General features: G+C 45.1%; 1 protein-coding gene across 2 annotated transcripts in view; it reads left to right on the forward strand.

Annotated features, from left to right (window-relative positions):
- The window catches only part of ZDHHC2 (zinc finger DHHC-type palmitoyltransferase 2), a 94,656-nt gene extending 82,319 nt beyond the window's left edge, over positions 1 to 12,337 (forward strand). The window contains exons 12-13 of one of the 2 annotated variants that reach the window (XM_066573381.1): positions 11,725 to 11,795; positions 11,871 to 12,337. In XM_066573381.1, coding sequence (XP_066429478.1) covers positions 11,725 to 11,765 — 41 coding nt within the window. In that variant the 3' untranslated portion in view covers positions 11,766 to 11,795; positions 11,871 to 12,337. Of the gene's footprint in view, positions 1 to 1,162; positions 3,377 to 11,724; positions 11,796 to 11,870 lie in introns of those variants that run through there. The other variant, XM_066573380.1, reaches the window with a different exon arrangement.
- The last annotated feature ends 12,269 nt before the right edge of the window (positions 12,338 to 24,606 follow it).

The following is a 24,606-nucleotide window of genomic DNA, read 5'->3' on the forward strand; positions in this document are numbered from 1 at the left end:
TGCAGTCCTGTCCTGTAGGTCTAAGATGTTAGTGTGAAGTCTAGAATACAAAACATTGCTGCTTTAATTGGTTTATAGTAAAACTGCTGTAATAAAGTGCAGTCATACATTATTGTATGTGCCAATGCAGGGAATTACGGCAGTACTCCATATACATTCTTCACCACTCATCTCATAGTCTAAGTTTAAGGCTGCATTCAGACGAACGTATATCGGCTTGGTTTTCACACCGAGCCGATATACGTTGTCCTCGTGTGCGGGGGGGGGGGGGGGGGGGGGGGAGAAGAGCCAGGAGCAGGGACTGAGCTCCTGCCCCCTCTCTGCCTCCTCTCCGCCCCTCTGCACTATTTGCAATGAAAGGAGGCGAGACGAGGGCAGGGCTAAGTTCTGAGAATTAGCCCCGCCCCCGGCCCGCCTCTCCCCATTGCAAATAGTGCAGAGGGGCGAAGAGGAGGCAGAGAGGGGGCTGGAGCTCAGTTCCTGCTCTTGGCTCTTCCATCCCCCCCCCTCCCGCACATGAGGACGACGTATATCGGCTCAGCGTTAAAACCGAGCCGATATACGTTCGTGGGAATGCAGCCTTAGAGTATTGGCCTCATACTAAGAGGCATTGTCTAAGATTAGAAAACATTAACTTTGTTTATTCTCCAGGAACAGCGCCACTCTTTTCCTTGCGCTGTCCTGGTATTGCAGCCCCACCCCAATTAAATGAATAAAGCTAAGCTTCAATAGGCTTTTGAGTAAGGGTGATACTGACTTTTGGTTATGAGACAGTAAGGGCTCCTTCACATGAGTCCATTTTTCATCAGTATTTTGTGAGCCAAAAGCAAGAGTGGGTCCAAAATACGGAAGAAATGCAAATCTTTCTATTCTACTTTCTCTCTGTACATTCCACTTCTGGTTTTGGCGCACAAAATACTGGTGCAAAATACTGACGTGTGAAGGAGCCCTTATGGTAAAATTTCAAGCCATTAGTGTTTTCCTGTGAGGATGAGGGGTTGGAAATCAGCAAAAATTGCAAGAACTCTAAGCAAAACATTGTATGGCAGTGGCGCTTCCACGTAATAGAAAGTTGCAAAGGATCCCTGGCAATTGTGTGGTTGAGCTAGTGAATGCAGGCATTGTTCTACACAGCTTGGGACACTCCTCTTTTATCCTTCAGAACTGCAGCAATTTGTCGTGGCGCCCGTGCAAAACTATCAGAAGACCCAAAGTGTGCCAAGAAAACATTCCCTACACCATTACTCCACCTCCACCAGCCTGAACTGTTCACATCTGACAGGAAGGGTTCATCAATTCATGCTGCTCGCTCCAACTTCTGACTCTCTCATCAGCGTGGTGTAACAGAAATCTGGATTCCTGTGACCAGCGATGTTTTTCCACTGCTCAATGACTCCATTTGTACCAAATTTTGCCCACTGGAGTCTCATCTTTCTGTTTCTCCTACATAGCAGTGGCACTTGAACGGGTCGTCTGCTGTTATAGCCCCTATTCCTGCTTAGGAATGATGAGTTGTGCTCAGACACGTTAGTCGGCATGTATTCGGCTGCAATTTGTTTGCAAGCACTGCTTATTCACCAGAAGATTCTTGATATCCTCCCCTGACCCCTTTTCTCAACGAGTTGTTTATGTCCACAGGACCCCCTATGCTGGGTGTTTTTTTTCACAGTCACACCAGTCTAGGAATCCTCTAGACACCATTGCTCAAAAAAAAAAACATAAGATTGGCAGTGAAATCCTGACCACTGGTTCAAATTCTCTCATATCGCTTGATTTTCCTATTGTAATGTGGATCCATACTGAAACTGACCCATAAAAAACATGTCACTTACTTTTATGCCGCATTCTGGGGTCAAATGTCTAATTTCCCAACAGCAAAGCTCCAATCATGAAAGTGTCCATTCAGTGTATAGATCACTGTATGTAGAGGAAGACTACATAAAGAATGAAATGTAAATTTCTGTATTTTTTGGTGCAGATTAGAGCAACCTTCCGGTTTGTCTGTCCCGATACGGGAGGGGGAGTATGTTACCTGCAGTTGTTCCTCTCTGCCGTCCCTCCAACCGATTGGTTTCGGTTCCTACTTTCAGCCATTCAAGATGGCTGCAAGAATTTTCTTGCTAATGCACACTGTATATTGCTCTCTGATTGACCAGTGCTGATCACATGAGCAGTTCTGGCCAATCAGAGAGCAGGTAATGTGTATTGGTAGTCCTAACGCTACCAATGCACTGTGGAGATTAGGTAGTCTGAAGATTGTGTCGGCCATCTTGGATGACTGATAACAGGTCCCAGAACCGGCAGATGGGAGGGACGGCAGAGAAGAACAACTGCAGGTAATATATTCTCCTTCCCCTTCAGTCCTGGGACAGAATTTTGCCACAAAACCGGAGGTTCGCTTTAATGACTTCTGTAAGTCAACGTGTAGCATTGTTCTGTTCCTCCTCATCTGCTGCTTGTAGTATTTCAGCATTATAGCTTATTTTCAGTGAATTTCATCCACTCCTCAAAGTGTCATCAGCTGTTATACCTTCTGCGGATGTTGGTGCAGCTCTCTAGTAGGTAAACCTTGTTTCAGGCTGCAGCCATTGGAGAGGTCTGCAGATATTTGTCATAAATTATACTTTGCCTCACGGGCCAGCGCTGTAGATACTGCCAACAGTCCTGTTGCATCAGCCATGGTAATCTAGGTTGGCAGAAGCTCCGGTGTAGCTTTTTGCAGCGTCAGCTCCAGCGGATGTCCACTAATGTCCTGCTGCATTGTTCAGGAACATTCTTTGAAGCTTCACCGCCTCGTTATTTGGACTTTGATTGAACTTCCATCTCCACATAAAAAACGTTTCATTAAGCATGGAGTTTCACGGGTTTTTCTTGTGCACCGTCCTAACTGCTGCACTAATGTACTATGCTAACTGTCCAGTATTTACATCATTGAAGAGAACTGTATCCACTCAGCACTTAAGTGTTGCCTCCTCCTTTTTCTTAAGGCCCATTTACACGTAACGATTGTCGCTCAAAATTCACTTTAACGAATGAAAGTGCGCTATAATCGTTACGTCTAAAAGTGAGCCATCGTGCATTTTCCGTTCACTTTTTGTTTGTCGTTCAGTCTCATCCGGCATAAGAAGTCATTGGCGTCTTGCTCACCTCTCGTTACGTGTAAATGCTCCCCGCTCAGTGTTTCACATAGGAACGTGAAGCACTGAGCAGGAGTGAGCGATCCACAGTAATGATCTGCGAGCGAATTAGTGGTGACATTACTCGCTCATTCAATTGACAATTGGCTCGTGTAAAAAGGGCATTACCTTTGATCATTAGTCAGCTACCTCTATATCAAATTGGGATTCTATGCTCCTGTATCAGCGAAGTGGATTGATAAATTCGAATTATAGTGTCTTGGATTCTCTGAAAAGTTTTCTTTAGCAGTTTCTATCATCATCACCTACCTTAAAGGATTGTCTCACTTCTAGCTGTTTTGCTGCAGGAAGCAGACAGCTCTGTAGGTTGCGCAGTGGCTTGGGTTGGTCCTGCAGTTTGAGTTCTATTAAAGTGACCTGCAATACCAGTCCAGGCCACTACTCAGTGTACAGAGCTGTCTGCTCCCTGCAGCAAAACCGCTAGAATTGGGACAACTCCTGTAACACTATGTTCCTCTGATGCTTGGTTGTGTCCCATCACTCTCAGGTGATTGCAGGCATGTTGGACAATTTTTTTAAAGAATATTTCAAATGTTGGGGGAGATTTACTAATCAAAATGGGCCAAAACTCTGCTTCAAACTGATTGGCTTCAGTGATCGCGTGAATGTGCTGCTATTGCATTGTGCGTTTGTGCACTCCGCTATATCATTTAATCATATATGGTTAGATAGCAGCGCCGTTGTTTTGAAGTATTTCATCTGCACCTCTTGTCTGAAACTTGTCTAATGTATCTTCAGTTGTTCACATAAGGATTGCATTCTCTGGATCGACAGCTGGTGGAAGGACTGTTGCAGTGGCATTGGAGGAGAAATCTGCATATTATGCTAACGAGTTACCTTTATTTGTTAGCAGACCAGGAGGTCAAGGCTATACAATGCTTTTTGCATTTTGGCATTGTCATTAGTTTCATTAAGTGCAGCCTTGAACATTAGAGTGCAAAGCACTGCGTTTTGTATTCTGCTTGGCATTAACTGTACAGCTGATGCCTTTTCTACGCTAACGGTACCAGACAACCAGAGCGGAGCTATCCTAAGCACGTCATTGGAAGCATTTGCTCTATAGCATTTGTTTTACCAATTTAGAGACTTAGGCATTTAAGTGGGACTTATTGATAGGCAATGAGCCACAGAGTGTTTAGGCAGCAGAAATGCAGTCCTAAGCTCTCACTCACGACTTGAAGGTTGTGGGTTTAAGCCCCGTGTGGTTCAGGTAGCCGGCTCAAGGTTGAGTCATCCTTCTGAGGTCTGTAAAATGAGAAAAGAGATGACTGGGGAAGGCAATGGCAAACCACCCTGCAAAAAAACAGTCTGCCAAGAAAACGTCACAATGTGATGTCACCCTAGGAGTCAGTCATGACTCGGTGCTTGCACCAGGGGACTTTACCTTTTACTATTGATAGGCAACTATAATACAATCTACTAGAATAGCTCTACTGACACATTTCACAGAAAAACTAGATATCTGCTAGAGAAAACTAGATATCTGCCGGGATTAGCAGATATGGCTCTACCGAACCACAGACTGGTTTGGCCAAATCCTGTGGTACGCCAGTCTTCACTCGTTTACCCTGCCCGGTGTCTCCCAGGAGGGCTGAATGTGCACTGCACCCACAGGGAGAAGTAAAGGCCCATTTACACGCAAAGATAATCTTTTAAACAACTTAAAGATTGAAAGATTTTGTCATCTATTTACATAAAGTGTTAATGGACATTAACACTATGTCGTCTTCATTTGCATGTAAAAGGGCCACCAGGAGTTGTTTGCAGAGCCCAATGTTTGATTAATCACATGCCAGCTGTGCACACAGCTGCAATGTTCTGCTCACAGCTTCTGGCAGATTACAATGTTATCTCACCTGGAGATAACAGTCTGAGGTCTAGTGAGAGATAAATGTGTTTGCTTTACCTGCCAGTATCTGAACAATGGATTTTAAGTTCACCTTAAAATCATCGTTCAAACGAAAAGTGCACAAAATGTGTAACAATTATTGCTCATTTTCGGTCTTTTGAACGAGTTTTGAGCAATAATCATTATGTATACATGGGCCTTAAGTTAGCGGCCATTGCCACTCTTAACAATAGTACAGCATGCAGCACTATTTATTTCTAGTAAAATGACGGAATTTGATAGATAGGTAATTTCAGTAGGGTCCATCATATAACGGATGCAGCACTCCATCATTTTTTTTTTTTTGTGGTGGAGCAGAAAAGTGGAAATGACAACAGAGCTGTGATGGACCCAGCCTTTGACAGGTCTAGGAGTCAACTCCAAAACTTAAAGGGGTGGTTCGGTCTTAGCAAAACATGGCTGCTTTCTTCTACGGTAGAAAGAGTTCTCATATGTTGACGGGTTGTGTCTGGTATTGCAGCTCAGTTCTATTGAAGTAAATAAGGCTGAGCTGCAATACCAGATGCAACCTACGGCCTGGAGAGGCGCTGCTTTTTGTAAAAGAGCGGCCATATTTTTCTATCCCTAAACAACTCCTTTGAAGATGTTTTCCAATATAAACATTGGTGTTAGCGAAAAAATAAATGTATGTTTAAGTACAAAGATATATACTCATCTCTCATCTGCTGTGCTGCTTCTCCACCGCTGCTCTCATTCTTTTGTGATATATTGACTTGGTCTGCATTGGTCACGTGGGTTGTTTTCCACCAATAGGAGCTTCGTAAGAGGACATCATCATTGACCTTCCATAAACCTGCTGGGCTTCTATGTTAGAGGAAAACGTGACAGGTTTACGGGACGTCACCGCTCTGGAAGTCCTGGTGAAGCCACGCATTGCATACTGTGGTGCAGGAGCATCAAAGTGGTGCTCTGGCACCACAGTAAGTGCATGTGTGACATGTACTTTGGGATTGAGGTGTCATTAATTAAAAAAAGATATATTACTCTAAGCACCATCAATGGTATACTAACCTGGTTGAAGAGTTAAAACCTCCAGCAATCACACTGCAACTGGGTGTGTGTAGATCTGGCCTTACACATTGCTGGAGATATCTCTGCCCCCTCCATTATTCCCCTCAGTAGTCAGAACAGAGCTCCTCACTTTTCCTTCAGGAATGCACTCCCAATGATTATTATAAGCCTTAAAAGGTGGACTGCACTTCACTATGGAGCACCAAGATGGCCACTTCCAACAGAACTGAGCGTGCTTCCTGAGTACTTTCTAGTGACACTATATCAGCATTATAAAATAAATTTCTACTGCACAACAGGCAGAGCGCAGAGACTGTGTTACCGTAGTTAGTGAAGGTGCTACTGGAGAAGTGCAAGAGCCTGCAGAGGAGATGCTGCTGCCTGAGCCCCTGGTTGTGAGAGGGGGCTGTTCGAGTTACTGCTGCTGTACGGCCTGAATGAATGCTGGGATCCAGGGAGAAGAGCTATCTGGAGGACAGAGAGAGACTGCATGCAAGAGAAACCGACCAAGACCAAAGAGGACTCTGAGGAGTTTGTCAACAAGTCCTATGTGAGGCATTATTGCTTCTTACCGTACTACATATAAAGTATTAATCCTAGGATTTAGTTAGCCGTAGCTAGCGACAGGCGAATCTACGGTAAAGGTTACCCTACTTCCTTTTTATAACATTACTCATTTTCATTTCTTTATTAGCAAATAAATATTGTTTTGTAACTCCTTCTGCTGCATCGTATACAGAATCTGTGTCACAACACCACCTACCCACGACGCAGTAAGAGTTCTTCACTTTCACTTCTATGAAATCTTGGGCAGTGGATGTTTTTCTATAGAGCTGCCAAGAGGTGCGATACATGTCTACAATCCCCAGCCCGGTGCTGACTAAACAAGTACGGCCTCATCTAAGATTCAGAACGTTGTTACCTTGTCTACAATACGCTGTGGTGTCCATTACATTGACAGAATGCTGATCTGATGAAGAACATCCCAAATAACATCATCCATCTTCCTAATATTTGCTCTCTGTCTAGGCAGATGGTGGTTAGCTATGACCTGAATGTCCTACAAGTAGAAGCATTCTATTGTGGATATTAATGTTAACCTTCTGCGGTCTGCCCCGCGTGTGAAGCTTCACACTGTTTGCTATTCAGACCAGTAGAACAAATTGTTAGAATTTCTATGCTCCATACAAATGAATGCCTGCGGCACGTGTTCACTTGCTGCGGTGCAGAAATAACCCATTTTATAGGTTTTCCTTTCCTTTATTACATACAACATAGTTTACAATCATACGGTATTGTAGATGCTTCGGTACAAGCCGTTTCATATCTCAGCATGCCTCATTCTTATAATATATATAAGAGCAAAAATAATATATAATATATCCCACCACGTTCATGTTCTTCAGGAGAGCGGGCGTAATGTTATTTTTACATCGCAGACAAGTATTCGGTGCCAGACCATCTGTGAAACGAATTCCACATTTCTGCATAACTTTTTACCTTATATGTTACCAGATAGTCAGACCTAAAAATGGAGAATTCAGGAGATGAAAGAACAAACTGTTTTTCTTCATTTGTTTGAGTTAAAGTTACCTTCCCGTTTCAGGACAAAATTCTGTCCCAGGACCCCATGGAGAAGGGAGGTATATTACCTGCAGTTGAGGTATAGTACCTGCCATGCTCCTGATCTGCAGATTCTGGGGCCTGTTTTTGGCTGACCAAGATGGCCAGCGCAATGCTCAGACTATCCAGTCGCCACAGTGCACTGATAGTGTTAGACTGCCAATGACTATAACTGCTCTCTGATTGGCCAGAGCTGCTCAATGGACAATCAGAAAGCAGTGCATGCGCATTAGGTAGTTGAAAATTAGCCATCTTGGACAGCAGATAACAATGACTGCAGGCAGCATATCCCCTCCTTTCTCCTGGCAGGGAAAGAATTTTGTCCCAGAATTGGGGGGTCACTTTAACTAACTCCATTTTTTATTGTTTTGTTGGAAAAAGTAGGTGAACCCAGATTTCCATAACCAATGTGATCCATCAGAGCAGTGTTTCCCAGTGTTTTTTGGTTTGCGGCACACCTTAGCAAAATTTTCCTCTTGCAGCACCGCTTCCAAAAAATATATATCCCTCACCTGCGGCAGCCTTAGGAGCTCCTCAGGACACATTGCGAATCACTGCATTAGAGCATCAATGTCTGTCACTGCAATTAATAGTTAAATCAATTACTGCAAGTGATTCTAGTTTTATAGCAACAAAACGGACATAGTTGGAGGGGGGCTAATATGTAATTAATCTATTACAGTAGATTTCTGGCTCATTCATTTGTTCTTTATCAAACGAGAACTGAGAAGGCATGTTCGCGTCGAGCAGCGGCGTCCTCTGCCTACAGCGTCTACAAAATCTTGAAGGGGTTTCCAGGATTAGAAAAGAAACCCAAAGTAGTGCTACTCTTATCCATAGCATATGTCTGGTATTGCAGTTACCTTAACCCCTTGCTGACATCCATTGCACATGCATGGTGCAGTTGGGAAATCGTTGTCGCCATACATGTACAGCACAGTGCTGGCTCAGAAGCTGAGCATGCACCATCGGCAGCCAATGTCAGTTGTGACATACAACTAATGTTCTGCTGGTGGGGATTGGAGATATGTCAACCAGTCAATAGAGACCACAGTATTTAAGTGGTTAGACATAGGCAACAGGTTCCCTCTGTCATCCCATCACACTTCCTGCAGTATGATCGCTAGGTGCGATGGATTGCTGTGGCAGCCAGAATTCTAAGAATCTGATCTGTCATTTTAGTACATCTACTATAGTGCAGGCGTATGAGGCCGTCTGTCAGTTTTACACACACTGGCATAATAAATACACTGCAGTACAGAAGTGCTGCAGTGTATTATGCAAGCAGGATCTATCTTATCAATAAAGGAGGATATATTACGCCATTTCTTAACTGCAGCATATGCTGTTATTCCCAGATGTTGGAAGACTCCACAAACACCCACTACCCTTGAATGGATGCAGGAATTAATTGAGATCATACCAATGAAATTGTTAATGTCAGATGATTCAGACTTCCCGGAGACATTTATTGCAATAGGGAGCCCTCGGTTACACCGATAGATGATCGCTCAAAAGTCGCTCAAACAATAGTTTGAGTGACAGTTTTGAGCGATCATCTTTGCATACCTTATAGTAGCTAAGTAGCTACTATAGAATATGCAAGCAGAGTGGGACACCACCTCAGCTACTAATAGAACAATACAGCTGCTTTGCATATGCAAACAGCTGTAGTGTTCTGCATGCTTACAGCCCGTGTCCCATTGTGAATTCACAGCAGGACACAGGCACAGAGAATGTTATCAGTGCAGCCTTCTGATAACAGCCTGTTCTGCGCATAACAGCTGATCACCCAATTCTAGCAAGTTAGAATTCAGCAATCTACGACTTGTGCACGAAAACTGCATGATGTCCCTGCTTTTAAACAGAACGAGAATCACTCAAAAGACGGCTTTCAGCGATTCTCGTTGTTTCTAAAAGGGCCTTTAGAGTTTTAAAAGACCGCTGATTTTCAGGCCTGGTTTAACTCACTCTAAGGCAGGGGGGATACGTTGCGGTATCTTCTAATTCCATCCTCTGATATATGTATGTTTTCTTTCTATTATTAAATATATATATTTTTTATTCCTTTCCCTCCCCCACTCCCTCCTCTTTCTTTCTCTATCCGCTTTCTGATAAATTCTGCTTCTAAGTTAATACTAAACCTACTTAGAGTTCCATATTGTTATGTTAAAATCTGGAACTAAGAAAGTACCTCATTTTAGGATGCTTAGCTATCTATCTAATTATAACATAGATGCTTAGCTATCTATCTAATTATGACATCTACAGTAGAACCGATCCATAGATCAGACTATGTGAAAGTTAAAATTGTTGATTTCATACATTCTAGGGGATCTCCCCGTCCTATAACAATATAATGTAAAAATTAAAAAATCACAAAATCAAAAGGAGAATTGTTTAATATATGTTTTAAAACTACATAAGAAAATGTTATGGTTACCGGTTTTATGCATTTGAGACCTTTGAGCTATTGTTTATTTTACAATATTTACAAAACTTTAATAAAAACAGATTAAACATAAAAAATTGGTATCATCTTGTCCATAACAAAATTATAATGTAATTTATGCTGCACTGTGAACACTGTAAGGGTGCATTCACACGACCGTATATCGGCTGGGTTTTCACGCCCAGCCGATATACGGCGTCTTTCTTTGCAGGGGGAGGAGGCTGGAAGAGCCAGGAGCAGTGCACTGAGCACTTAGAATGTAGAGAGACCCCTAGTAGCCGTCACTTTAGAGTGATTTTTCAGCACAAAAACTACATTTAAGGGCTTATTCCCAACAGTGTATATTGGCTGGTGTTTTGACGGCCAGACGATATACGCTTCCCTCCCACTCACCGGCTCTCTGCTTCTCTCCTCCCCTCCGAGCAGTTTGCAATGGGAGTGGATGGGGCGGAGCTAAGCATCCGCCCCCTCCCCACCCCTTGTCCATATCTAGCAATGGGAGTAGGCGGGACAGAGTGGAGCTTAGCTCTGCCCCGCTCCCTCACACTGCAAACACCGGAGTGGAGGAGAGAGGCAGAGAGTCGGGGAGGGAAGGGGGGAACTGCTTAGATAGAAGCGTATATCTGCTGGGCGTGAAAACCCGACCAATATACGCTGGTGTAAATAAGCCTTAAAGTAAATAAAGTGATAGTGCACTTTTGATAGTTATCACATTAACTATTAAATACTGTATATACTCGAGTATAAGCCTAGTTTTTCAGCACATTTTTTTGTGCTGAAAAAGCCTCCCTCGGCATATACTTGAGTCAGGCAAAGCTTTAAAAAAAACCTCCATACTCATCTCCCAGCCGGCATCTGTGTAGGCTGCTTGAATTCTCTCCACTGTCATCCCCCGCCATCCTCTTTGCTCGGCTCTGTCATCCCCCGCCATCAGCGCTGTGTAAGTAAGAGCTGTGATTGGATCGAGAGTTAACCAATCACAGACAGCGCTCGATCATTCACAGCCAATCAAGCTGCTTTAGAATTCTCCCTGCTGTCATCTCCCTGCTCGGCTTTCAAATCCCCTGCCGTCAGTGCTGTCTAAGTTAGCACTGTGATTGGATCGAGTGCCAGCTGTGATTGGCTGGTGCTCAATCCAATCACAGCGCTTACTTACACAGCACTGACAAAGCCAAGCAGAGAGGACGGCGGGGGATGACAGCGGGAAGAATTCAAGCAGCTTGTCGCACAGACACAGACTCTGGCTGGGAGGAGAGTATGGAGGGTTTTTTTTACCTAGTATATACTGTAGTATAGCTCGGCTTATACTCGAGTCAATAAGTTTTCTCAGTTTTTTGTGGTGAAACTTATTGTCTCGGCTTATACTCGGGTCGGCTAATACTCAAATATATACGGTAAGCTGAAATAACAGTGATTATTAAAGTCACCTAGATATTAAATATCCTCATGTGTAATCATTGTATACTATTACATATCTTTTTGTAGCTTAAAGGTTGAACAGCTAACCGTGTCTCCATCATCTTTTCTTCCAGGGATGAGTAACCCAGCATTAACCATTGAGAAGGAAACCTAACTCTAAGGAAATGTGGCAGAAGGATAAGAAGTAAGAGTGATCTATGTACTATCAGCAGCCGGCATTGGTGTGTACATGGGACTAATCAATGTGCTCTGTTTACAGGCTTGCAGAGCATGGGCAGATGTTCATGTGAGGAAGAAGTCATGCACTCATTGGCTAGCTTTACATCTGTTTCCAGAGACAACAGCACCTGATTGGCTCTCTTCATTACCGCTAAAAACCATGCTGAAAGACTTTTCCTCCCCCCTGGTAAACTGCGAACCGCAGGGAATGTGAACATGCCGGAAGTAGTGGAAGGAAGAGGAATCCTTTGTAGTAAACTGTCGGCAGTACTGTGTTGTATGCAATGTAAGGTTGTATTTTAACCGTGTTTATGATATTATAGCACAAACAAGCATTATCGTCATTCCTCTTCCAAGAAAGAACATTCTTACATATTTCTTGAATGCAGAGCACTTTTTGAGAAGAATGATGGCAGCATATTTTATATGTAAAGGAAACAGTATTTATCTACATAATGAGGCCAATGAAATGTTATTGATGATCTCATTAAATAACATCAACACCAACCGAGTCCACATATCGTTACTGCTTGGTGAAGCCGACCACCAGCCAAAAACAAAGGCATACTTCTGGAATCAGTTTTACATCCTCTGCCAAGTTGTATGCCGCAGTTTGAAGCTGCTGCTCCTCTGTACTTCCGTCTGTGCCCATAGAAGTAAGTGTGGCACTTCCACCATAGTGCAGAATTTCATCTGTTATAACCATGCTTGCTTCTGTTCTTCAAGAGGGTAAAGTTTATCCTTAGGGAGAGAACCTAGTAGGTGTAAGTAGACTTAGAAGGCTGTGCATGTTCTTCTGGGAAACGTATGCAAATGGGAAGATGGAACCGGGCCTCTGCAGCGCCACCTATTAGTAAATAGCTTTTTTGCAAGTCAGTGTCTGACCTTTTACCAGGCCTTGTAACGTGTTTGGGAACATAACCCAAAGCCAGAGTTTTCCCCAGAAGATAACCTTGTACATGCACTTTGAAGCAGAATGGCATATATTATTACATTGCATTTCTTAACAGGCATGTGCGGCCAGCGCTCTATTCAGATTGAGGTCACCGTGGGGAAAGTGACCCCTGCACTGACAGGAGAGCGGGACACTGGAGTCCCATTCTTGAGATCGGTGGGGGTCTCAGTGGCGAGATCCACACCGATCAGCAAGTTATACCCTGTCCTGTGGGTAGGGGATAACTTGAAATTCTGGTACAGCCCCTTTAATGGGAAGCAGATCTCACTGCTGGACCATTCCATGCCAAATCATCACACTCCCATCCCAGCTGACTCAGATTAGGTTGTAGATGGGCATAAAGTAATTTACAGATGTACATTTTTAGCCTTGCGCGATACACGGTATTCCTACAGCAGGGCTGCAAACATCAGAAGAAATATGAGCTTTACGCTTTCCAGGTCAACATAGAATGTTCATAACTTTGCTTCTAATTGTAGAACTTTCATCTCACGCTTGTTTTGTAGCTAATGGAACACACTTTTCATTAAAAAAAAGTTTAATAATAAAATAATACATTCTTCCTTTCAAGGTCACATGACAAAATTTGAACTTGAATATCTAAAAAAGTATCACTGAAGGAAACCACTAATTATAAAATATAACCTTTATTAATTATAAATTAAAATAGCATATCCACATATTTTGGATCAAATTTTCTATGTGACTTGATTTCTTCACAAATTTATATACAAAATGGTTGAGTGAAGATACCTTAGTTGTGACAGTGAGACAAAAATCTATTCTCTACTTCCACTTGATACATTGGTATCAATATAGCTATTCAGGGTACAACCCAGTTCTAACTTATCAGTTCTAACTTATCAGTATAGCTAACTGGATCCCTAATAGTTGACCAGAAAATTCCGTTCATTCAACCTTTAAATGCAATAATGCAACAATCATGGATGGTGAGATGAGAGCCGCGCCTGTAGTTTCAAGCGAAGGCCACTACTTGGGAGGTTGGCGTGGAGACTTCCACACCAAATACACAGAGGTCGGAGCGGAAGCCTTCATGCTGACCTACTATGTAGTGAGTGGCGCTTATTGGTTTCAATGAGAGCTGTGCATGCAGTTACCAGCGCAGGCCACTGCATGGGAGGTCGGTGCGGAGGCTTCCACTCTGACTTCTGTTATTGTGGCACTGACAGCATGCGCCCGCACAGCTGATTGGTCGGGGTCCCAAACGGCGGACCCCGGCTGATCAACTATCGATGACCTATTCTTAGGATAGGTCATCAATAGTATGTTTAACCGGAAACCCCTTTAAGGCATTCCTTGTTTCAGGTATGAAAGCATGAAATGCTTTAGTTCCAGGTATTCGCCCAGCTTCTTCATGCTGCCTGTGTAGCAACTACTTATTCTCCATTATTTCTTAACACACATATACAAAGTCCATATTCCTGATTATTATAGAATCACAGGAAAGCACCTCAGGAGTTCTTAGGTCTAGATTCACCTGGTGTGAACACCTGGACCCAGTGGGAGCCATTAGGTGTCTTACCTGTGGTCTTGATCGGCGGTGTCCTATGGCAATGACATCCACTTGTAAAAGAGGAGAGCTGCATGGTTTAAGGGGGTCCTCTCCAATGAGGCTCCCCCCAGCACATAAATGAGAAATAAAGCAACAATTGTAACAAAATCCTGCGCTCCTACGATAGCCTATTCAATTGGATTCATCCATAAATAGCTGTATAAAAGGGGTAATCCTGGCACTTACTTTGGAGAAGGGGGATATGTACAACACAAAAGCCCCCTCCTGGTAATGGTATATCAGGTAAACATGAACGGTATAAACACAGTCCGTTAATCCGTATACAGATGAAGTAGATTTCCTTTATTGGGCAGACATAACTATGGCAACGCGTTTCTGTGCATGATCACACATTTAAAGCTTCTTCACCAGCAACCCCACCAAGAAATAATTTACCTTCTCAGTGTAGCTCCGGTTCAGGTGCCACAGAGTACCCTTAGGCTCTGACCTCTGACACTTCCTCCCGGCGTCTGCACTGTGTGTATAGGAAGTGCAGTAATGCATGTTCAGAAGCCAGAGCTTGTGATACTCAACAGCGCCCGGACCAGAGGTATGCAGGGAAGGTGACGAACTTCTTGGTGCAGTTATTGCCCCACTGCAGGTAAATAAATAAATCTTGGTATTTGTATAGCGCCAACTTATTACGCAGCGCTTTCAGGTAATTATTACTTAATTACCCCCCACCAAGCTGGGTTCTCATTTTACCGACCTCGGAAGGATGGAAGGCTGAGTCAACCTTGAGCCGGCTACCTGACGCATGTGGGGATCGAACTTGCAACCTTTAGGTACTGTGGCACTATTACCACTATGAACCACTATCACTACTGGGACCCCTTGGGAGGGGGCACGATGATGATTTGGGCCACTATGGCTATCCACATCCACTTGAAACTAAACCCTCCACTTCTTTAGCCCACTAGGAAATTGAGCTTGAAACCTCATTTGAACTTGAAATGAAGGATGCAATTCTTATTATAAAACAATTTATCAACAGTTAGCTTCATAACGAGCCCAAGATGAAAGTTCTACAGTACTTAGAGGCACTTCTGATTTTTTTTTTTTTGGCCTAGTAAGCAAAAGTTCCACATTTTTCTCATGTTTGCAGCCCTGTTCTATGAATACTGTGTATCTCCGAGAGCTAAAATGTTACATAATTACTTTATGCCCTCTACCGTCCTACCAATTTTCATGACAATCTTACAAGGTCAGGTTGAAAAGTTAATTTTTTTTGTGATGATTTGGCATGGAATGAGCCGGCTGTGAGTGTGACAAACAGATCATTTCTGCATTCCGTTGTTTAGATTCTGATGCTCCTGGTCTGCCACATGCAGTTCTTTCTGCCTCTTCAGCTCCTCAGCTCGCTGTGAAGGCTCCTATTGAATGTCTAGGAATCCACACAGTAGGAGCTACCCAAAAGATATAGGAATCTTCTTCTGGTGAGCAAAGCATTACTACCATAGTACATTCTTTTGTTGCAAGGTAAATATCAGCATGCCAAATCTTTTTGAGGCGGTATGACAGCCGACGTGGTTAGGGAAGGTTGCATTCGGCTCCAGTGATTTTTTTCTACAGGTTAAGTTTTTTTCCTCTTGTGTGATGATGGCCGATTCATATGAACGACGTGCAGCTGGGAAATGTTGTTTTCTTTTCCACTGCTCAAAGCACTCATAAAAAGTTGCATGGAGCGAGATCGGGTGAATACGGAGGGTGAGGCAAGGGTGTCATGCCATTCTCATCAAATATTGAACAGCAGCGCTGTGTGGGCCGACGCGTTGTCGAGATTGAAGAACCAGTCACCTCTCTGCACACAGAGTGCCTAAAGGACCACTGCAACAAGTGCAGTGCTTTTATAAATTTTTCCCCCAAAAAGACTATGGGGCACATCTATAAAGGCTTTTATGCTAGGCATTAAAAAAAACTTGACATTTTTGTGCAGATCCCACCTTTTGCAAAGATTTGCGACTTTATGGCCTGTTTCACACAGGTGACACTATATCGCCGCGAGAAAATTGCAGCAACATTGCACTGGTAGTCTGCGATATCGGCACTGTTTTGCAGGGATTTTCAGAGGAGCGGTGGGCTTCAAATATAAGCCTTACCTCAAAAATAAGCCCTAGCTGCATGAAAAAAAACCAAAAAGAAAACCACATACATTACCTATGAGGCGCTGTCTGGCTTTGGGGCACGTCTCCCGAAGCTCTCCGGGACTTGCTTGAGGTTCTCCTACAGAGCTTCCTGGTAAGGATTTTGAAAAAACCCACCTCCAAGAAGCGCTGCCTCTGATTGAGTGAGCACTGCAGCTCAGCCAATCAGAGCCAGCTCTCAATGAGCCAATCACAGCCATTTACTGAATGGCTGTGATTGGCTGAGCCGCGACGCTCGGCCAATCAGAGACACTTCCTGGAGGCGGGGTTTTTCAAAATTCTTACCAGGAAGCTCTGCAGGAGAACTTCAAGCAAGTGCTGGAGAGCTTCGGGAGATGCGCCTCTTAGTTGATGTGTGTGGGGTTTTTTTTTTTATGCAGCTAGGGCTTATTTTAGGGCTTTTACAGTAGGATTTCCCATTGTAAAAGTTGCATCACAATGCACGAAAACTGCGTTTTGGTGCGGTGCAATAGAAAGGAAGAGACCATTGGGAAATATGGGCTACAAAACATTGCAAGACGTGGGCATATCTAGCAACCTGTGATTTTTTTTCTCTCGCAATGTCGCATGCTACAAAACATCGCTAATGTGAAGGAACCCCTAGGAAAGCATGGGCTGCACATACATGCGATTTGTCGCACTGTCGCATCGCCAGAAAATCGTTCAATTTTGTCGCCCGTGTGAAACAGGGCTATAGCTTTTTGTGCTGGCCTCGCCACATTTGTAAAAAAAAGTGGGCGGGGCTTTCAGTAGAGGTTGTGGCCACCCCCAAACCAAAGGATTTATGTATAATTTACACCAGAAACTGGTGTAAATAATACCATAAAAACGTATGCCAGTTCATTCCTGGCGTATATTTCGTGCAGGCGCAGGGAGGTGCAGAGATGCGCCTCATAAATGAACAGGCATGTACCTCTTTGTGTATTAGGGACATCATGCGCTGGGGGGAAATCATATTAAAACTGGTCTTTGAAATGAGTCTTAATCAATCTCCCCCTAAGTGTGAAGGCCCCCTTACGCTCACTATATGTCTGCCCACATTTGTATAAATGAGGCCCTAGATACTGACTTTTACCAGACTTTAGCCATTCTTTGTAGCCTAATTAAGGCACTTCCTGCTAACAAATAGTTAAATATGACAAAATTCCACAGAATCTGTTCTCTTCCTGTCCTATTGGTCACCATTTCTTCACACACAGCTATTGTGCTGAAAGGTTTCTTTGGAAAATGGGACCAAAATCACATAGATTGGTCTCATGCTTTTTATTTGGGGGGACATGGTGTAATAAATGGAGATTAAAACCCCACACAGACAAAGGCACTAAACAGCAATCACATTGCTGCAATAAACTATAATCTGGGCTGTTATCCATTCTCACCTTTAGACAACCACTTGCGCTTTGGTACAGAAATAGAAACAAGTATACTTTGTGTTTTATGTATATTTTAGAGATAAAGGGTCATGCAGGATTAGAAAAGAATGGCTGATTTGTTAGAAAAACAGCAGCACAGCTTGTGTGCAGCATTGTGGCTCAACCCCCGTTCACTTCATTCACAAACTATGGGGATGTGTACGGAGCTACTGGAAGAGAACGGCCACAGACAACTTTATTTTGGTATACGGTTATGGTATTAGTGTACCTTGACGCCACCAGAAAGCTAGGGGTTTGACAGGAGGAACGCCCCTCTCACACCCCTAGCTCTCGATAGGGTGAAGGGAGAAAGGTAGTAGCAGCGCATTGTGTATACAGGTTTCCCAGCTCTGCAGCGTTACCCTCCGGGTTACTATAGTAATTAGCCTTACAGTATAACCTGTAAATGCTGCCATGTTAGCGGTGTAATATGGCAGCATTAAGATTTCATAATGTAAGGCTAACTACTATAGTAACCCGGAGGTCAAGGCAGCAGCGCTGGGAAACAGGTATACACAGGCTGCAGCGTGTGTTCTCTGTGCGGGCCGGCATTTCAGCCAACAGTGAGAGGTGCGCGGCCGCACACCTCTACATTATGGGCGCAACCTCCGTCGCCGCCTCAGGGCTCCGTCCCGGACCTCTGCTGTCACCGTCGTAGCGCCGCCAGCAACACACCTCCGCCACGACCGCTCCACTCAGACCTCGAGTATGGGCTAGAGGTGCGCAGCGGCTCACCTCTCCATTCCGGCCGCAACCTCCGTTGCCGCCTCAGGGCTCCGTCCTGGACCTCCGCTGTCACCGCCGGCAGCAACAGAACTCCGTCACGGCCGCACCGACACTTTAGTGGCCTTGCAGGACCTGATGATTAACACCCCTTTGCAGCCAATCAGCATCAGGGGGCGTCTCACCCCCCTGTCAATCTTGACTCCACCAGCAATTCCTGGTGGCGTCAAGATACACTAATACCTACGGTTATTATTGTACGAAGTCAAGCGGTAAGATTTTGTCACAAAGCAGCTAATGGCTCATCAATTATATTATAGACTACCTTCAGGTCACGGTACAGTTTAGCATAGACAACTGACTACTTTAGGTTTCATATACACTACAGATACTCTATGGCAGATCATATTAGTAATAACAAAGCATTAAAGGGGTTGTCCACTTGTAAGGTATTGATTTTCTATCCTTAGGATAAGCCATCATTAATAGATTGGAGAGGGATCTACTGTCAGGGATCCGCACTGATAAGCGGTTCGCTGAGGTGATGCACTGAGCTGGTGTGTGCAGGAAGCAGACAGCTCCATTCTTACTTCAAGTGGCCAGGCTTGGTACTGCAGGCATAGAAGTGATGAGAACTTTGCCTGTAAAACCAAACCTCGTGACTACAGTGGAAATTGAGCTGTGTGCTTATGCAGAAATTAGCTCAGTGCATGAATGGAGCAGCGTGGTGAACAGTTAATTGGCAGGAGTCCCAGGTGGGGAGACTCTGCCGCTCTACTATTGATGGCCTATTCTGAGGACAAGCTGTTAATAGTTTACAACTCCATTAAGGTCCCCATACACAGTTCCCCTGACAGATCATGTCGAGGGAAAGAAGGATCGAGGATGTTGCATTTAAACGTCTTTTTGCTGCCCAAGGGAGAAGCTGCTGCCAGAGCTGTCTCCTGCTTAACTCCCTAAACACAAATATCCATCTGAGCCGAACACTCGTGTATATAGGGGAACTGGGGGAGACAGCCAACACCAGGATGGTAGTTTGACAGTTGTTGAAGATGTATGGGCACCAATCACAGGGGAAACTTAAAGAGGTATTCCAGAACTTTGCAAACTCCTAAACTTTAACCGCAGCCTGCCTCAGTGAAGCATTCAACAATGCCCTTTTTTTACCCGAGGGTGCCTTCATACTTGTGATAAAATTGTGCGATGCAAGAGCGAGTGAATGCGCAGAATTATGAAACCAATGATTTTCAATGGTTTCATTCCCATTTGCGATGTTTTCACTCGTGATGTGGAGTGAAAAAAGAAAAATCACAGCACATCCATATCTTTCTGCGTTTTGCTTTTTTTTAATCTTCCATGTTTCCCTATGGAGCCTCCTTGTTTATTGCATTGCAAAGCACGAAATTGCGATTTTCGTGCAATGCGATTTTAACATTAAAAAGTCCTATTGAGGCAGGCGTGGCTTACCGCCGATGGAGTAGGACGCTTCTGCCCTAAGCTCCTGCCGGACCCACCGCTACAGCAGACGAATCCTCCGCCGCGGACCCTGTATTCCACAAACATGGGGAAGAGGAAGGTCCCTGAAGCCCCCAGGCAGTAGCTGAGACCCTCTACTCCAGGACTGGAACGCTATCTTCGCTCCCCGAGCGGTGTGCCGACACCGAGCGGGAGGGTTAAGATGGCGCAGCGCCGCCCTGCACCGGAAGCCGATGGGCAGAAGGAGGCTGTGGTGCTGTGTACAGGCGAGCAGGCGCTCATATACCAGACACCACTAGAGGAGGTAACAGTGGAGGGGCAACGGGAGGAGACGCCGGGCAATCCCTGTCCAGATGAGACGCAGCCCCAGGCTGGAGACGGAGGAGAGCACATGGACAGTAGGGGGATGGGAGGCGGCTGCTCATCACATACAGGGGCAGCAGCAGGCCCGGCATCAGTCACTCCCTACGCCCTTACAGCCCTCACGCTCGCACGGCAAGAGCACTACTGAACCCCTGGAGCCTAACATAAAGGCATCCATGGCCCCCATCAAACACACCCTAGCCACCAAGCAGGCCAGCAGCTCCCCATAACAAGAGGAGAGAAAGAAGAGGGGCTAAGACACAAAGAGGGGGAGGAAATAACCCCAGCTGCTCACCCCCTCCCGCAAAGGTCTCCACGAGACACTGGCCGGTCAAACCCCCCGTACCAAGGACGCAGGCCGAGGAGGAGATGAGGCCTGTCACAGAGGAGGGCCTGGAGGCTCCCCCCCCAGCAGGGAAAAGTTGCAGAGGGGTCTTGCACCCCGAGGTCCGGACCCGCCTTGCATACCACCCCCCCGAAGGCAGGGGCCCCTCCAGCTACTGACGACAACTGGGACTGGAGGGCCCACTTAAAACCTATTCCCACAAAAGGGGAGATGAATGACCTACTACAGAAGCTGGATGCAGCACATAAACAGGACATAGCGGTCCTGCAGAAGGACATTAGACATGTCGGGCAAAGAGTGGTGGAAATGGAGGAGGCCCAGGATAAGTTCCAGAGTACCATGACTGAACATGCGCATATCCTGGAAGCGCAAGCTCACCAGATTGCAGAGGTGACTAATCATATAGACGATATAGAAAACCGCCACAGGTGTAATAATCTCCGTATAAGAGGCTTGTCTGAAGAGGTGGATAACAGCCAACTTGAGGACTGGGTCACGGAATTCTTTAACCATCTTTGGAGAGACCCCTGGATTCCGTCTTGGAGCTCGACAGAGTTCACCATGCACTTGGCCCGAAACCTACTGACCCAGCCAAACCTAGAGATGTCCTTTGCCGAGTCCACTTCTACAAAGAAAAGGAACAGATTCTACAATGGTCACGGACAGTTGAGGACTTGCAGTTTAAGGGGCACTCTGTTTCCGTGTATCCAGATTTGTCCAAACGCACACTCCAACTCCGTAGGGCCCTTAAACCCATATTGAATGCTCTGAGAGAAAGAGACATCCCATACAGATGGGGATTTCCCCTACAGTTACAAGCCAGGAAAAAAGGGAAAACGGCCGTTTTCAGACACCTCGGCGACCTACCTAAGTTCCTAGGGACTCTGGAGTTGCCCCAGATCGCGATCCCGGATTGTCCCAAAATTGGAGGGATGCCGGTCCTACCACCTAGAATGGAATGGCAGATGGTTGGAGGCCCGGGTCAAGGGGCTAAAAGCAACTCACCATGAACACAAGACACTGGCTGAGGAGTGGGTCCCAACAGGGCCGGACAGTCGCACTGATGGGCCGAGATATTGGGTGGATCTTTCTTCACTAAATTTGTCCTCTCTCGCTCCTTCTCTATTAGCATTCTTTGTTCTTTCTCCCTTGTCGTGCTGATGGGTCCTGCGGCGGACATGGTGTGGTGGAAGCCCAGTATATATCTATATGGATCGGTGGGCCTTGGCAGTAGACAGTTGTCAATTTAACATTCTGTATACATATTTGCTTTCTGTCTTGCTACAAATATAATGTTCTTACAGTTATGCAATAGGTACTTCCGCTCATATGAAAATATCTGTTTTATAACTCTGCTGACATGGGGAAGCCAACATGAAACTTCTGTACTCAAAACGCTGACAAGATAATATATAGTATAAACACGTTACATTTTCCACTGTTTTGCAATTTTGGAGGACAGTATAACTTAGACATGGACAACCGCATCTGAGACGGACTACCGTTTTTAGATGACCGCGAAAATCCCCCAGCGATTTTACTGGAAACAGATGCAAATAACATGGGAGGTTTGTGTAATTTATAGTTCATGATGTAACATCCAATCATATCGAAGGAACCACACGTGGCTCCAAGACAACCCACTCATTTCATCCACCACCTGATGGCCAATCACAGATGACCGGAGGATGGAAGAATTGCAAGATGCTTATCCAATAATTAAACAATACGTTGTATCTATGTAATCTTTGACCTGCCCAGATGGGCGGATTTGTTAAACTCTTAAAACAGGCTACACGCCGATCATTCGTTAGTAGTCATTCAGTAGTCTATAGATATGCAAATTTCCTCAACCTCCTATACCCTCCTCCCCCCTTTTTTTCCTTTCTCCTTCCCCCTGAGGTTAATAAGTTTCTAGGTGGTGATGTTGGCAGGGGCAGACCTCCGTTTTCGGTCTCCCCTGCCCCCACCTAGGGTAGGCAGCTCTTAGCTGCACTAATAGCTAGTGTTTAGCGGTTACTAGTACTTAGCTTAGACAGTAGAGGCCTTGGTTAAGGCTTAATAATGTTAATGTTTTTTTTTTCTCTTTCCTCACCCCTCCTCTCCTACATCTCTTCCAACCCCCTTTCCCCATCCTTTCCCAACCTAGACCTTGCTCGATATTCTTACGGGGTATACTGGACACTCTCAGACATGGCTAGTCTGATGGTAAGCTCCCACAATGCCAAGGGGTTGAACATCCCATCCAAAAGAGGCCAAATATTATATCACATGCATAAAAAGGGGAGCAGGGTGCTCCTATTTCAGGAGACACACTTCAAAGCTGGCGAGATCCCTTCCTGTTCCACGAAATCATTCCCCACTTGGTTCCATTGCCCGAATCCATTCCGGAAGGCGGGTGGACTGTCCATTGTGTTCCACAGCTCTTTACAGGTCCAACCCCTTGGCATGATGTGCGATCCTGAGGGCAGATACTTATTTTTCAAAGCCGAACTGTTGGGCAGGATAATTACACTTGCTAAATTATATTTCCCAAACCAGGGCCAGACCACCTTTGGAATAGCCGCCTTGAGGGAGTTGACGAAGTTCACGAATGGAACCGCCATTATCCTAGGAGGAGACTTTAACTTGGCAGTAGACCCGGAACAAGACTCGTCATCTGGTAGGTCCTCGGTCTCACGGGCAGCAACATGATCCCTGATGAGAGAGCTGGGAAACATGCACCTTGTGGATCTTTGGTGCTTGCTGCATCCGGGTGTCAGGGACTACACCTTCCACTCCATAGCCCATAACAGTTATGGTAGGTTAGATTATATCTGGGTTTCCCATGCCCTTCTGCGCATTTGGACCATTTATTTGGTCCGACCACGCCCCAGTGTATGCCGAATTCGATGACCTACAAGGAGATTCTCCATTACAAGTGTGGAGACCTAACGACAACCTATTAAAAGACCCTCAAGTATGTGCAGGAAATTAAAACAACCTTGGCTAATTTCATAAACGACCATCAAAACGACTCCACACAGGCCCCACTTAAATGGGAAGCTTTAAAATGCGTCATAAGGGGAACCTTGATATCCCAAGGGGCTAGATTAAAAAAGGAACGTTCAAAGAAATTAGGGGACCTGCTATCAGCATTACAGGACCGCGAAGTAGCAAACAAGAGAGCACCGAATGATATCGTACGGGCAGAAATATCGTCGTTGCGGAAAAGGATACTGTCAATTTTAGACCAGAGGACTCTGGCCTTCAGAGACAGGATCCGCAAAGAAGCATACGAGGTCGGGGATAAGTGTGGGCGCCGGTTGGCGCGTTTGCTTCATCCTAGAACCCCACAGACGTTTGTTTCCAAAATCCTTAAAGCCAGGGGGGAGGCAGCGATTTCTACGCAAGACATCCTGGAGGAATTCTGCCTCTACTACGAGAAGCTCTATAATATAGAACAGAATGCACCGGTTGATAGCAAGAGGAGAGAGGAGGAAAAGGTTTATCTAGAGGGGCATGGCCCGGGTCCCCTGGGGGTGGAGGAGTCTGAGGCTCTGGAGGAAGACTTTACCTGTGAAGAGATATCAGAGATAATTAAGGGCCTGAAAATAGGCAAGAGTCCGGGTCCTTGGTTAGATTTTTCAAGCTCTTCAGGGAGGAATTGTCTCCTTTTCTGGTGCAGGTCTTCAACGAAGTCTCTCGGGGGAGCCCCCTCCCACCTCAGGCCCTCCAGGCCCACATCGTAGTAATCCCAAAGCCAGGGAAGGACCCATCTTCCTGTGCTAACTACAGGCCTATC

This window comes from Eleutherodactylus coqui, chromosome 7 (assembly GCF_035609145.1).
Source record: "Eleutherodactylus coqui strain aEleCoq1 chromosome 7, aEleCoq1.hap1, whole genome shotgun sequence".
NCBI lineage: Eukaryota > Metazoa > Chordata > Amphibia > Anura > Eleutherodactylidae > Eleutherodactylus > Eleutherodactylus coqui.